Source organism: Rhamphochromis longiceps, linkage group LG7 (genome assembly GCF_057381845.1).
Source record: "Rhamphochromis longiceps isolate RC_006_pf linkage group LG7, R_longiceps_female_GT1.1, whole genome shotgun sequence".
Lineage (NCBI taxonomy): Eukaryota > Metazoa > Chordata > Actinopteri > Cichliformes > Cichlidae > Rhamphochromis > Rhamphochromis longiceps.
The window spans coordinates 38,749,887-38,765,292 of NC_140563.1; the positions used below are offsets into that span (position 1 = coordinate 38,749,887).

At 38.2% G+C, this 15,406-nt stretch overlaps 2 protein-coding genes across 6 annotated transcripts in view; one reads left to right on the forward strand and one right to left on the reverse strand.

Moving 5' to 3' along the window:
• Positions 1–15,406, reverse strand: part of cntfr (ciliary neurotrophic factor receptor) — a 237,366-nt gene that overhangs the window by 10,886 nt on the left and 211,074 nt on the right. The window contains exons 8-9 of the mRNA XM_085413595.1: positions 12,542–12,610; positions 12,002–12,122 (exon numbers count right to left, since the gene is read on the reverse strand). Coding sequence (XP_085269721.1) covers positions 12,002–12,122; positions 12,542–12,610 — 190 coding nt within the window. The remainder of the gene's footprint in view (positions 1–12,001; positions 12,123–12,541; positions 12,611–15,406) is intronic.
• LOC146665825 (uncharacterized) lies at positions 990–9,788 on the forward strand. Of its 5 annotated transcripts, none has more exons than XM_085413589.1 (7): positions 990–1,061; positions 1,724–1,796; positions 4,620–5,680; positions 5,763–5,918; positions 6,360–6,509; positions 6,943–7,035; positions 8,044–9,788. In XM_085413589.1, exons 3-7 carry the CDS (start codon positions 4,649–4,651, stop codon positions 8,359–8,361), a joined length of 1,749 nt encoding a protein of 582 aa, XP_085269715.1. In that variant the 5' UTR covers positions 990–1,061; positions 1,724–1,796; positions 4,620–4,648; the 3' UTR covers positions 8,362–9,788. The 5 variants fall into 5 exon arrangements, with proteins under 5 accessions (XP_085269715.1, XP_085269714.1, XP_085269717.1 ...); XM_085413588.1 differs by having other exon boundaries at positions 1,032–1,061; positions 1,724–4,385; XM_085413590.1 differs by lacking the exon at positions 990–1,061 and adding an exon at positions 1,149–1,197.

The window sequence follows — 15,406 nt, forward strand, 5'->3', positions numbered from 1 at the left end:
GCTTGCTAATGATCACACATCTCATTTGCTTACACTGGATGTAAAGATGACGAGGAGCAGCATTATGTGAGGGTTATCTCAAGGACAGTCTTTTTTTGTCAAATAGCAGTTTAACCCAGGGAAGCGATCAATTTACTACTCTTGATGAAAAAGAGGTGTTGTAGAAGAACCATATGGTCATATGGTCAAAAACTCTTGACTTTTAAGTGACTCTTTAAATCATGGAAGCATGTAGGTAGCATGTAGGCTGTTGTCTGTTTTTGGAAATCTGTTATAACGAAGAAGGTTGTATCTGAGTTAGAAACTAAGAACCCATCATGCTCACAGAGTGGCAAGAAGTCAGAGTCAAACCTGGCTTGCCTTGAAGCACTCCCTACTTTATCATCTTTATACCTTTTAATGGGACCATAAATTAGAAAATGAATATCATGCAGTATTAAATAAGAATTGAAACTAGTGATTAAGACCATAAACTCACCAGGAAAATGTTATTGCAATCAAGTGAGCAATAGGGTTATTCGATCATAAATCGTAAAGCCAGACATCTTACTGGCAAGCAGATACCCCCTGCTGGTCATTCAAAGAATGCAAGTTTGAGGCGCTTTGAGGAAGCTGTGTCCATTTTTCTACATATTTTGTAAGAACTAAGTCGCTTTCTACTGAGTTATATAGTTGTAATGCTAATACTACTACTACTACTGCTACTACTACTAATAATAATAATAGTAGAAGTACACTCAAAAAAATGAACTCAGCCTATCTCTGCTTTTACTAAAGTAGATTTTGTTGTTTGTTCTTAATAAACTCGATTTTGCAAAAATCCTTAAAGTGTTTGTGCAAATTTAATGAAATGTTGTTACTTTTTGTTGTTACACAAAGTCATTGAACTGTGTCAACGTAACATTATTGCGTAAATTCACAGGTTTGTCCCTCTGCACATACTGCTGCGTGCAGAGCCCGCCTAAATAAGGGCCAATGCGCATGCGCACCACCCTCTTTCTCAAGCTTGCTATTTCTTCGCCATGTGGACTGGTTCAGCCGCATTTTTGTCCAAAAATCAGGTAAGAAGTCATTTTTCTTGTAAAGCCCGTCTACATATATATGTTCACACGTCAGTTAATGTCGCAAGTGCTACTAAGAAAAGAGTACAGGCAGGGTTTTGCCCGGTAAAGGTTTGCTAACGTGGACTTGCTGCACGTGAGTTTCCAAATGATTTTGGAGGGGACTCCATTGCAATAGCAAAGCTCTGTTTTCAGCCCAAATGTAGTGTAGCGCTAGCGTCGGTATGCGTCGGTACAGGCAGCGCATTCGGTCCGGCACGCACTTTCGCGCCAAGTTTATACTCGGACGCCTGACTGCGTTGCACTTTAGCCAACAACAGTGGAGAAGCGCTCCTTGCTAGCAGACAGGTTAGGGTGTATTTTCTGTCTAATATTTCAGCTTACGTTTTGATGTAGCTTGCAGAAAGCATTTAGTAAGCTGGTGTAAGATGAACTGCATTAATGTTGTACAATGTCCATGGAATTTCTCACTCGACTTTTAATGTCAGATTACACACACATTTACACAATATGCAGTGGTGATGATGTAGATCAATAAATTCATTGTTGTAGCATACAATATTAAAAATAAAACTGATTAATATGAAACATTAACAATGTGCAAATTATTTAGTTTTTTCAGGGACAGTGTAATGAAAATGTCTTTTGTGCTTCTCCCCCAGATACGTTGATGTGGCAGTGCAAATGGTGCAAAAACGTGGTGTCATCACGAGCTCTGTTATTAAAACACTACAGGTTAGTTCATAGTAGACAGCAGTATCCATGTGCCTATTCTGATTGTGTCTGTGTTTTCAAAACATGGAATGCTCTACATAGCCACTTAAGCAGATCACATACCCAAAGAACTCTAGACAAGTCTGTGAGTTTGGCAACATTTAACTGCCATTTGTGTTCCTGCTGCAACATAGCTTCGGAGCAGGAGTATTTTTCTCACATTAACAACCATCTAAAATGTAACGAGACTGTGCATTGCATGTTTGAGGGTTGTTCTTTCAAAACAAATATCTATGGTACATTCAAGTCTCATCGAAATAGGAAACACAATCCTTATACCTTAAAAGACTTTAAAATCGGTATTGCTAACACTATTGTAGGCCAAACATCAGCTGATGACAGTACAGACACTATTGTAGAAGAGGACATAAGTGCAAATATTGATCACGATACAACTACAAGTGAGACTGAAGATTTGGCAAATGTAATAGAACTTAATTTTGCATCTCTTTTACTTAAGTTGGAAAACTATTTTCATGTTCCCAGCATAGCAATTGACGAGTTGCTTTCAGAATTGCACTACCTGATAAGCTGTGCATCAGTGCCTTTGACAAATCAAGTAATTGTAGACATACTCAAGAATCATAACCTTTGTCTAGACCAGCCTGTTATTGAAGAACTGACAAAGGCAGTTTCTTTTAACCCTTTGTTAAAAGCCATAGAAAAGGACGGCACACTTGCCACTGCCTTCAAACGCAGACAGTATTACAGAAAACATTTTGAAGTAATTGATCCAATTGAATACATTCTCGACTCCCAAAGCAAGAGGACCTTTCAGTATATTCCTATTCTAAAATCATTACAGCAGATATTTAAACAAGAAAACATACTGAACAAATTTGTCACTAGCCACAATCAGAATCCTTTTGTAAATAAGGAAAAGTATACATCATATAAAGATGGTCTACATTTTCAAAATAATGAGTTTTTCTCAGGCGGTGAACTAAGAATCTCTATTTGTCTTTATGTTGATGATTTCGAAATTTGCAATCCATTGGGGACATCACGGAAAAAGCATAAACTTTGCTCAGTTTACTGGATTTTAGGTAACTTGCCACCAGGTAGTCATTCATCCCTCTCTTCTATTTATTTGGCTCTCTTGTGCAAAAGTGAGGACCTTAGGACCTTTGGCTATTCAAAAATATTTGAGCCACTTTTGCAAGACCTTGTCATTTTAGAGCAGCAGGGAGTGTTCATTGACAATTTAGGGGTCAACTTTAAAGGCACTGTCCAATATGTAGTGGCAGACAGCCTCGGAGCTCATGGATTGGCCGGTTTTGTGGAAAGTTTTTCTGGAGATTACTTTTGCAGGTTTTGTACTGCTACACGCTCAGAAATTGAATCAAAAGCTGCAAATAGTGACTTTTCTCTGAGAACTGAGGAGCTCCATCGTGTACACATAGCAACTGCACGTGAGACAGGGGTAGCTTGTTGTGGTGTGAAAAGCTCGTGTGTCTTAGCAGACAGTCTGTCTTTCTTCAAGGTCACTACAGGATTCCCCCCTGATCTTGCACATGACCTTTTTGAAGGTATTGTGCCTTTTGAGATAGCTGAGTGCCTTCGAATACTAATAGGCAAGAAGTACATCACTTTTGAAAATCTAAATAGACTTGTTCAGTCATTTCCCTACAAAGGAGGGGATCAGACTAATCGCCCTCAGAAATTGCCTCACAATTTTCTTAGTAAAAAAACTGTTGGTGGCAATGCACATGAAAATTGGTGTTTACTAAGACTTCTGCCACTTATTATTGGACAACACATACCTGAAAACGAACCAGCTTGGGAACTTCTACTAGATTTGAAGGATATTGTTGAGCTTGTTGTGTGTCCTGTTCATAACAGTGACTCAGTTGCATACCTGGAGAGTAAGATTTTAGACCACCATCAAAGGTACAAAGAAGTATGCCCAGATAGAAGACCATTGCCAAAACATCACTTTCTGGCTCATTATCCCTCAATAATTCGCCATTTTGGTCCACTTGCCTTATTATGGACAATCAGATTCGAGGCAAAGCACACATTTTTTAAAAAAGTTGCTAGACACACAAACTGCTTCAAAAACATAACCCTGTCTTTGTCAACCAAACACCAGCTCATGATTGGCCATTACATGCATTCATCAGGCTGTAGCAAAGCCACTTTTGAGGTTTCACGAGTCTCGGCAGTCCCAGTAGAACTTCTCAAACGTGAAATTGCACATTGTCTTGCTGAAAAGTACCCTGACACAGCTGTAGTTAGCCTTGCCCAGAGTGTGTCTGTTGCAGGCATCTACTACAGGAAGGGCATGTTAATAGTACATGGATCACTGGGGGGTCTGCCAGAGTTTGCTGAAATCCTGCAGATGTGTATTTTGGCAGATTCGTTGGTGTTTATAGTAAAAAAAACTGAGCTCGTGGTACACTGAACACTATGGATCCTTCAAAATTGACCCATCTCCAAAGGAAATTTCTCTTGTTGCACATGAGGATCTGGTGGATTGTTATCCACTTTGTGACTACCAAGTCGGAGCTTCTCGCATGGTTACATTAAAGAGATACATACACTGTTCAGGTAATTTTAATGTCCATGTTGCCGATTTAATTTTTGTGCTGTATAGCAGTTCTTCTCAAAGTTTGGTTCTTAAAAATAGTTGGACCAGAACTTAAATCTACTCGGATATGTTTCAAGCCTTGTAAAAATACTAGAAAAAAAATTGTGCTGCAAAATTCTGAATACCACTAAAAAAATGTAACATGTACTGAAGTTTGGGAACCACCTGCTCATGTTCTTGCACTTATTTTTTAGAGTAACAGTTGGAGATTGGGACATCAGAAATGACAGCCCCAACAAAGCTTCTGATAATCCTGGGGGAGAACAACGCACTCAAGTTAACCCTTCCTTTGGGGATACCAAAGAATGTTAACGAGCTCAAAGCGGAGATTGAAAATCAGTGCGGAGTTTCTGAACAGTTCAGATTGCAGTACATGGACACAGATTTTAATCAGTTCCTTAACATGACATCCACATTTGATCTAAAAGACATGGACAAAATAAAAGTGATTAAAACAGGTGTTCCAGAAACATCCACTGGTAGTAATGAAAGCAGTGTGTCCTCATTTAACTTGGGTAGCCCCTGCTCTGGCCACAACCCTGATTATGACACAGATATACTGTCATCGCCAGAATCCAGGTCATCAAGCTCCTCGAGCTCAGCAAACTCCACGCTGCGATCAGAAGCCTGGCCACTGGACTTTCGCATACCTGAGTTTAGCTTCGATGTAGAGCTGCAATTGACAAAAGGCAACCAGGAATTCCAAGCCAATGGAACACTTTTAACCCTAAAACCAAAGCTCAAGTCTGACATTTTAGAGAGCTTGTCTTCAGAAATTATGAAGTACAAAGCTTACCCTTCAGACAGCAATCTTAGTGATGTTTGCCAAGCTTTGGTTGTAAAGCATCCATGCTTGAAAGAGAAGGGTTCAGAAACTGGATTTTCTGCATGGAAGATCAGTTTGAAGTATAAAATGTCAAACTATCGTGGAAAACTGAAGAACTTAGGGTGTAGTGAGTTGGTCATCAATTCTCTCAAAAGAAGAGGGAACAGTAATGTGCATCCCAACCAAGTCAAGAAACCCAGGAGAGCAGAGGTGAATTTCTGCCCTGATTATCCAGCTGGAGAAACCCGAGAGAGTCAGGAAGAAGAAAGGTTGGTGCTGCTTTCAGAGTTCAAGAAGAAGAACAACAATGAAACCATCAAAGCAAAAATGGCCCAAACCTTTCCTCACCGGAGGCAAGAAATTCTTCAGGACATGCCCTTCGTAGCTGACTTTAAAAGCCGATGGCCAGCTCTTTTTTCTCCACGTGAGGTAACTGAATCAGTTGATCTGCAAATGCACTCCACATGCAATATTTTAAACCCATCACGCTAAACATTTGTTTATTTTACAGATAAATGCTGAATTCCAGCGCATCACTACGATCCCGCTAACATCCACATTTATGGCACAGCTGGACAACAACACAACCAAACTGACCAAAGTCTTCAGAAACAAGGGAGGAACATCTGGACGCAAGATCACAGAAATCATGGCTGCAATTGATGAGGTTTGGAATTAATTTTTTTCAATGCTTCATTCCCTCTTTTAATACATATGATTTTGTTGTCTCCTTCTATTGTAAGGTAAAGTTTAATGTTGGTATTATGGGATTGTTTATTCTTTGTCCTTTTCATGATAGTGTTGTCACAGTAATAAAGTTTTAAGTTGATTTGGATACTTTATAAAAAAAATTGCCAGAATTAAAAGCTGTTTTTACAGGACAGTAGCGTTTCCAAAACGGGATTTGCCGCGGCTCCCTGGGGAGAATTTTGGCATTTACAGTAGAAAAGCTGAAGCTAGAATAAACTGCCATCAGGCACCTTTCAAACCAAGACGGGATAAAGGGAGGTCTCTGAGCTTAGTACTACAACTGTTTTTTCATTTGTCCTTGCAAAACCTCCTGTTCAAGTCCTCCAAACACACCCACGTCACCCCGCTTCTCTTCCAGCGTCACTGGCTGCTGGTCAACTTCAAGGTTCATTTCAAGATCCTGGTTCTGGTCCTTAGGGCCTTACATGGACAAGCACCATCATACAATGGAGATCTTCTCAGTCCCAACACCCCCAGCAGGTCCCTGAGGTCCAGTGATCAAAGCCTGGTAGTGCACAACAGTCTAAAGACCAAAAGTGACAGATCATTGCTGCTGTGGCCCCCAAACTCTGGAACTCTCCTCCTAAGCCTTAGATCAGTGGACTCAGTGGTTTACTTTAAAAAAAAAAAATCCTCTGTTCAGGCTGGCTTTGGTGTGACCTCTTGTTCATCCTCTTCCTCACTGGATTCTTCATGCTGCTGTTTTTGGTCGGGTTTCTGTTTTTTTTGGGATCCTGTGGTTACCTTTTTTTGCTCGTCACATTTTTTCAAATGATAATGTTCCTTCTTTCCTTAATTTTTTTTATTTTAAATTTTGTTGTTCTTCTGTAGTGTGTCATGGACTTTTTTTTCTCAAAGCATTATATACATTTATTTTGCTGAAGTTAACTGAAAATGTCTTTAAAGTTTAGCTAAGTAAAATTTGCTTTTATGTTTTACAGAACGACACAGTTGCAATGAGAAGAGTGTGTACGCTGAAAGGACTTGCAGTCTACCTCAATGAAGATCCGAACAGCTTGATCAAAGAATATCAGGCAAGTAATCAAATAGAAACAATTTCCAGTAATAAAAATTTAACTGACGGTAATTTTTCCTCACACGCATTCATTAGATTATAACAAAAAGTTAAAATTAGAACATTATTGGAGATATAAAAGCACAAGCTTATGCGGGAGTGACCCTTGCCATTACAGTTGGGGTGTAATGTGGGCTGAGTGTACTGTCTTTCTGCTTTGTTGTTCTGCCGTGTAATCTAGATGATGGACCAACACCTCTCATCTCGCTCTGAGCTGTCTACTGTTTTGCAGCTTAAAGGGATATTCCACCCCAAAGTGAAAATTGGTCTATTACCATATTACCCAGAGTAAGATAAGTGAGAAAAAATAATTTTGTAACCAGTGCAATAATTCTCCTGATCCGGCAGCAGTCTATTTGCTTTTGCCTAGCATTTAAAAAATGGAGTGAATGGGAACTATAAGCATTTTGGTTGCAAATGACTCTTTAATGGTACGAATTATTCCTGGTGAGCTCAATAATCATGTCGACTTTAAATGAAAAGTAATAAGTAACTTGAAGGATTTGGAGGAGTAGATTTAGACTTGGGAATACATTATGGTTACCACATACAACACTGTAAGCCGCCGCTGCATGGTGCATGGATATTCGAATATGTGTTTATTTATGGAAACCAGAGGCTTTTTCAACCACTGTTGTTGTATCCAAGTGCTATGCCATGGCGGGTTACAGGGTGCTTTGGCGTAACCGTAATGTAGGCCCAAGTCTAAATCGCCTCCTCCTGCAAATCCGTCGTGTTACTTTTTACTTTTCATTTGCAGTCGACATGATTATTGAGCTCACCAGGAACAATGGGTATAAGATCAGAAATGTACTGTGCTGGTTACAAAATGCTTTTTTCTCACTTATCTAACTCTTGGCAATTTATGGTAATAGACAAATTTCCACTTTGGGTGGAATATCCCTTTAATTGATATGAAACCCTGCAACTTGTATTATTATGTTTATTTACTTATTAATTTTTTTAGGATGTGGACTTCCATGAGGCCGAAAGTGAAATGGAGAAGACGCTCATTGGCATCTACGTCATCAAACCAGAAGGAGAGCGTGACCTTGACCCGGCAGAAGACATTGGTATCATAATTGAGGGTGTCGCTGTGCTCAGAGATCTTCCTGATGTTGCCACTGCTGTTGTGTTGTTGTTCGGCCTGATCTACACTTTAAACATGAGCTACCCATCCAACCTCAGGTACACTTTTGAGTTTTTTCAGAAAGTACTGATGGGACTTGATGCTAAGAAGCTATCAAACAAAGTTCAAGTGCTCAGAAACAAACTCCTTGAATAAAGAGGAGGAAGCGGGAGGCCCTTATTGCTTAACTTAGTTTGAATGCTTTACGTTCAGGTATAGTTAAGTTGTTCATAAACACTTTTTTTCATTGTCAGTACTGTTTCTTGGGAACATTCACCAGTTTTAGAGAACAATAATGTTCATTTGCATTTTAGCAAAATACTGTTACTTAAAAAATTGGTGTTGCACTTCTACTGCTACTTGACAACATACAGAAAATGACAGACATTTTAAAAAGTTCTAGCGGTTAGGCCGCTGTGATTTGATATTTCAAAGAATGTGACATTTGGCAGCTGTCTGCAACTTGGGATGTAACCATAACTTGAAAAACTGAGTAGCACTGTTTTACAGTACAGTTTTTGAACAAAACAGCCAATTTTCACTGTTTTAAATGAGTTTAGTTTGCTCTTTCATGCTTATCAGTGTTTGAAAATAATTCCTGAAACGTCCTGTAAAATGTAGGATTTTTTTTTGATAATTTGGATGCTTTCTGGACCAGTTGAAAGACAAGTTGGTTAGCACTTCACTGATCTTTGAAGTAAAATATTGTTTTATGCACAAAGTATTTAGTTAAAGTTGTAACAAGTTGTCTGCATTGATTGCACATTGTGTTAAGCTACGGCTCTACAGTCTTTTCGGTCTGTCAACAAGTATTTAATATGCACTGAATGTGCTTAGTAAAGACAGGACTTTGTTGGATCATTTTTTTTAATCATTTTAGTTTGACGACAAGTTGGTTAGCACTTTATACTGATCTACATTTTCTGCACAAAATATTCACTTGGAATTTGTAACAAGTTGCATTGATTGCACTTTGTGTTAAGCTGTTGTGCTTGGAAAAAAGTATTTTATATGCACTGAATGTGCTTATTAAAGGCAGGATTGTGTTTGATAATTTGGGTGCTGTCTTCATTTCTTCCTAAAAGATCTCCCTAAGATTTACTTAAAAATGTTATGTCAAGTGGTTCCACATAACTGCTTTAAGTAACTTTTAAGAAACTTTGCTATTTTGTATGGAAGTAACCAGTGTAAATGATTTATTTGTAATTGTATTGAATAGAAATTACTTAACAATTTTATATAATTCAAAAGTAACAAAGTTATGTAGCAGCTACATAACAGTTTTACAAAGATACTACCTAACCAGGTTATGTCCTTCTAAAGCAGAAAAGTTATGTACCAGCTAAGTAACAGTATTACAAAGATATTGCCTAAACAAGTTATGTAGGCTTAAAGCAACAAAGATAAGTATCAGCTAAGCATTGCAATTAAGTTACATTTAGCCAATACACTTACGTAAATCTAACTTAACAGTATTGAGTTCAAACTAAGTAACAACATTTCTTAAAAGTTACTTAAAGCAGTTGTGTGGAACCACTTGACATAACTTTTTTAAGTAAATCTAATGTTTTATTTTTTTGAGTGTAGTATCATACTATACTACTTATATTATACGACATACAATTGTGGAAATAGCAACCTTACATTTTTTTGCTACAATCTGTGAGTTGTTTTTTTAATTAATATTTTATCAGCTTTGTAATAAACTTTCTAGGGCTAGTAATATATTTTCATATTATTGAATAATCTAACACATTTTGCAGACCTGCATCAATGTCTGTGCTTGCCTGTCTGATACAGTACGCACAGTTTAAAGTTGATCTTGGTGGTTAGTTTCAAGATGTAACATATCGATAATAGAAGCTTCCTCAGCCTGAGTGCTTTCACGTTATGTTCTTTTAAGTTGCATAATTTAATACTGCAGATGTACACATTGCCAGTAGACCTACTAAGGATATATTTCTGCCCTAGCCACTTCAGCTTAGAGGGTCCACAGACAATGTAATATTCCAGTTTTATACAGTTTTTCCTCTGCATGACATTTAAAAATGATCTGTTTTTGCTAACTTCAAAAGATTAAAAGTACTGTTGCTGTAACATAGATGTATACTAATAGTGTGTCCTTTGACATTAATATAGGGTATTGATAAATTTGCCCACTTGCAATTTAAGCTGCTTTAGTGTGCCCACAGGTGCTGCACAAATATAAGCTACTTTGCAACCCACCTTCACACCAGCCCCACATTTCATGCCACATTTCATATCAGCTGTCATGTTCTGCTCTAATTTTTTGTTCTGCTAATTTTTGCTTCATGCTTTTTGTGTTCTGTGGTAGGGCAGTGAGGTCATAAGGAGAGTGTCACTGAACCATACCACCAAACATAAATTAATGTCCTATAGGGGTCCTGACTGAACACTCATCTGGTGAGTAAATACTCCCTACATCTGCAAGACTAAAATGGAAATCGTCCAAATCCTTGTCTGCTTCTTTTTTTCATTCAACCATTTCTTCTTTCCTCCATCAGTGTGATGTGAAGATGGTGCACAGACAAGTATTTGGGCCTTGAATAGGTGTCTTGCTGAAGGTCTTCAGAAAGTTTTGAAGATATTAATTTCACAAGTGAGTCGTCCTTTGTCTTTGCTATATGCTCAAGTGGTGCCAACTAAATAATTCCCAGAGACTGTTTTTGTCACAGTCACTGAGTATAGTGTCCAGTCAACACATACACACGCACACACACAGAAAATCCAATATCCATAATGAATTTTTTAATATATATGATCTGCCAGAAGTTGACATTTTTTTGACAACATAAGAGCAGTTTTTTGGTTTTGGTTTTTTTTTAAAGGAAGGGCTCAGGTACTTAGGTTGATGTGTGTCGATTTGTCTCGAGGCAGATGGGTCTTATAGCTTAGACTGTAATAAAAATTCAGAGCTATCAAATGCTTATAGTGTACTCTGTTTAATCATTAAGAAAGTTATTAACTAAAATTAATTTCATACCTAAATGCTTCAGAAAATTTACTGTGAAAGCCACAGGCAAGAGGAACAATGTCGAGAATGTTATTGGAATACTATATTATGCTATCACAATGATTCCTCCAGCCAACAGACTACAATCTCATTTAACTTTTAGTGTTAACCTTTGTTCACTACTAACTTCACAACTACACATGAGCCATCTTAACATGTTAACATACTACTGAGCCCACTATGTTTTACATGCTATTATTTTTATTTTATCCCTCTATCCTTTCAGTCATGCCAGTGCTGTAGCTCATTAGAGTAAGCTGCTGAATGTGGGAAATATTAAACCTGCCAAGCAACGTTGTCATTAACAACCTGACATCAGCGCATTAGCTCAAAGGACTGTCACACTGAGCTGCCAGCACATTTGTAGACTTCTCTTTGGGTTTCCTTATGTTTCATTGTCCTCTGTTATTGATCTTTTCATGGAACAATGACTCATGTATTTTGAAAACGTCTGTTAAAGTACATTTACACACTGAACAGCCTCCAACCAAGAAAGATCTGCATGATAAAAACGAGTCTCCCTCTGACTGAAATTGGGGCTATAACTTACCAGTTGTTGTGTTCTGTAATGTTATATACAATATTGCACCACTAGAGGGTGGTGTCATGAAAAACTGCCATTGAAAATATAGAGTTAGGAAATAGAGTTAAGATGGCGAACTGTTAGCATGATGTGTCACCCTGCTACCCCTACGATTTATGGTTATGTGCTGCATTCATCCTCCTTGACAAAGATTTATTTATCACCAGCCATCGTTATACCAGTATGAAATTCCACTTCAGTTGTGGAAACAACTGGCACGGGTTCTTCAATCCAGGGTGTAGCATGGACAGCAACACTCCAGTCACTCCATGTTCCAATCTCTGTGTCCTTGGCAGCCACCTGATGAACACAGGGATATCAGAAGTATTCGATTCAGTTTTATTTATTTAGCATCAACTCACAACAACAGTTGCCTCAAGGCACTTTATATTGTAAAGTAAAGACCCTACAATAACCCTCCTTCTTTTGGCTGCTCCACAACAGATGACCTGCCTCCATCTAAACCTATTCCTATCCCCCACTGTCACACTGACCCTCTACATATCATCTTCACTACATTAATCTTCTCTCAAGTCTCCCTCTTTTCCTCCTGTCTGACAGCTTAACATTCAACATTAATAGTAAAAGTGTAAAATTAATGCGATTTCAGTAGAATGTACATAATACTGAACCCAATATTTACATAAAGTATTGAGCTGATCTTGAAATAACCTTTTTTAACCTTCTTTTTTCTTTGCTAGTTAGTATGAAATCTTTACCTGGATGATGTACTCCTTCCCAGCGTAGGCATCAGTGATGTTATGGGATGTAGTGTCAGATAGCTCCACCTAAACATCAAACGGAAAAGAGCATGGAGTCAGTCTGGATCGGAAAACAGCACATGTGGTTTCCCTGGGTTACAGTAGGGTGTGTCTGTTTTATTTTTGCAGTATATTAAAGTTGTTATCAAATATCTTTATTGATAAATATGGTCTCTATGGCCCTGGGGATATGAAAGGTTCCAAGATTATGAATTATGAAAATTCTCGGCTAAAAAAGACACTTTCGAGGTCCCAATTTAACTTTTGGTCTGGATCAACTGCCATTCTACCCACAGCTCTACCCATAAATTATAATCTCTGTATAGCAATCCAAGCTTGTTTTATGGAAGCCTCAGCTGTGCCTTACTGAATACAGTGTTTCTGCAGTGATCATTTATTGATAACACATCATTCATCATTATTCTATGAATAGGTCAAGTGTATTGTTTTATCCCTGTGTTGCTTTACATTATTGAATTGATTGGACCTTGATGGCCTTGCAGCCACAACACTCCATGCATACCAACTGTCAGACACACATGTAAAATACCAGCTGCATAATTGATGATTATACCAGAAAACATTGGCATCAATGCTACATAATTTTATGACACAATATTATGCATGCCAACATTTGAAAGCCTTTTTGCGCACACTTTAATTTGCAGAGCGAAACAGAGAATTAACTAAATGTTTGAGTTACAGAGGAGTGTATGAGAGAATGATTTGCTGCTCCTCTGTAATTTACGGTTAGTGTGTGTGTGTGTGTGTGTGTGTGTGTGTGTGTGTGTGTGTGTGAGAAGGACTGAAGGAAAACTAGGTGGAGGGAGGGTGCTGCCTCTTTTTGTTTCTCCTGAAGTCATAATAAATGATTTATTGGCGTGCCTGTTGCCTTGTGCAAGAGACATATAACCACTTGTGCACCTGCAGATGGACACACACACACACTCATACACAAGTTTAGGATAATGGGATACTGGATAGGTTACTTGAAATTTCTAATTTAACAAATAGATACAATTTCATCTAAAGAACAATATAATGAATGTACATACTGAAAAATAATGAACAGGAATATGATAAAAAGAAAGTGCATTCAATTTGAATCTTAAGGTTTTATCTATTGGGACATAGAAGCAGAAGAGTTGGCTGTTTGCTGGTCTGAAACATTCCAGTGTTTTTTGACACAACGCCAAGAAGGAAAGACATCAGCACTGATTTTGGAAAAGCAATGATAGCTGCCAATCAATCTTGGAAGGATCGCTGACCAAAAAAGCCCAACATTCTGCAGTGTGAAAGATTATCCAAAAGTTCACAACATTCAAGACCGTTGCCAATTTTCCCTGGAGTGGACGTCCCACCAAATTCACCCAAAGATCACACTGTGCAATCCTCAGAAAAAAATGTCAAAAACCCCACGCACTAGATCTCAGTCTCTGTAAGCCAAATGTACATGTGACACGTTAAAGTTTACGATAGTACAATTAGGAAAAGACTGACATGTTTGGAAAGTTGCCAGAAAAAACCTCTTCTCTCCAAAAAGAACAAGACAGCACAGCTTAACATTGCAAAACTGCATCTGAATAAACCACAAGAGTTCTGGAACAATGGTCATAATGCACAGAACACCGTACATAGCATGTCAACACAAACATCTCATACCAACTGTCAAGCACAGTGGTGGAAGACTGATGATTAATGCTTGTTTTGCAGGCAAAAGACCTGGGCACATTGTAGCCATTTGTTGCCCATAAACTCCTCTGTATACCAAAGTACTGTAGAGTGAGACCATCTGTCTCACAGCTAAAGCTTGATGATCCCAAGGACAAATCTACAACAGAATGATTGAAAAAGAAAATAATCAAGGCGTTGCAAGTGCCCAGTCAAAGCTCAGATCTTAAAGTAATTGAAATGTGGTGGAACCTTAAGAGAGCTGTGCGCAAACGAATGCCTGCAAAGCTCAGTGAACAGAAATAACTGGAGCATGGACTGAAATACCTCCACAATGATGTGAGAGACTGAAAAAGTCATATAGACAATGGATATTTCAAGTCACTTCAAGTTATTGCTGCTAAAAGTGATTTCAGAAGCTACTGAAGCATGGGGGCACTTAGTTTTTCTACACATTGTTCTCCATCTTTGACTTAAAAAATAATCACACTGTGTAATATGTCCCATATTATTGTTCATCTCAGGTTGCATTTACATTATTTTAAGGCTTGCTAAGGACAATGATTGTACATTTCATGTAACCTGTGCTGGCTAGTTAATAAAACTTGTCAGAAAAGAGATTTTACAGACCCTGACAGGCAGCTGACCTGCTGGAGAACACAAATATAGTCCAGTACTTGATAAATGATTGGTGATGCAATCATGTAATCTTGATAATTCCAACTCTGCAACACAAACTACAACACGTGCTACTGATGCCCACCTAGCTATCTTCTAAATTATATTTATGGTAATGTTTATCTAGGTGAGAATTCCAGTAATGTCAGAAAAGACTGCAATTACACAGACATTTACATGAATGTCATCAACACCTGCAGCAGCAAGGAAAAAAAATATTCAAATGTTGTTTTTTTCCTTTCTTTTCACCATAAACTCACAGCTCACTGTTAATTACACTCAAGTAATTTAGGTTCTTCATTAGCATCTCTGGCTATTGTTTCTAGGTTTTGACACCATGTTAATTACTGATGTTTGGGAATGCAGCAATTTCACTAAAGTGAAAAGTGAAAGTATCGAGCAAACGACAAAAAAAGTCAGCAGTCAGATGAACGGAGAGGATATCAACAAGGCAACAGCGTAGCCAAGTTTTCT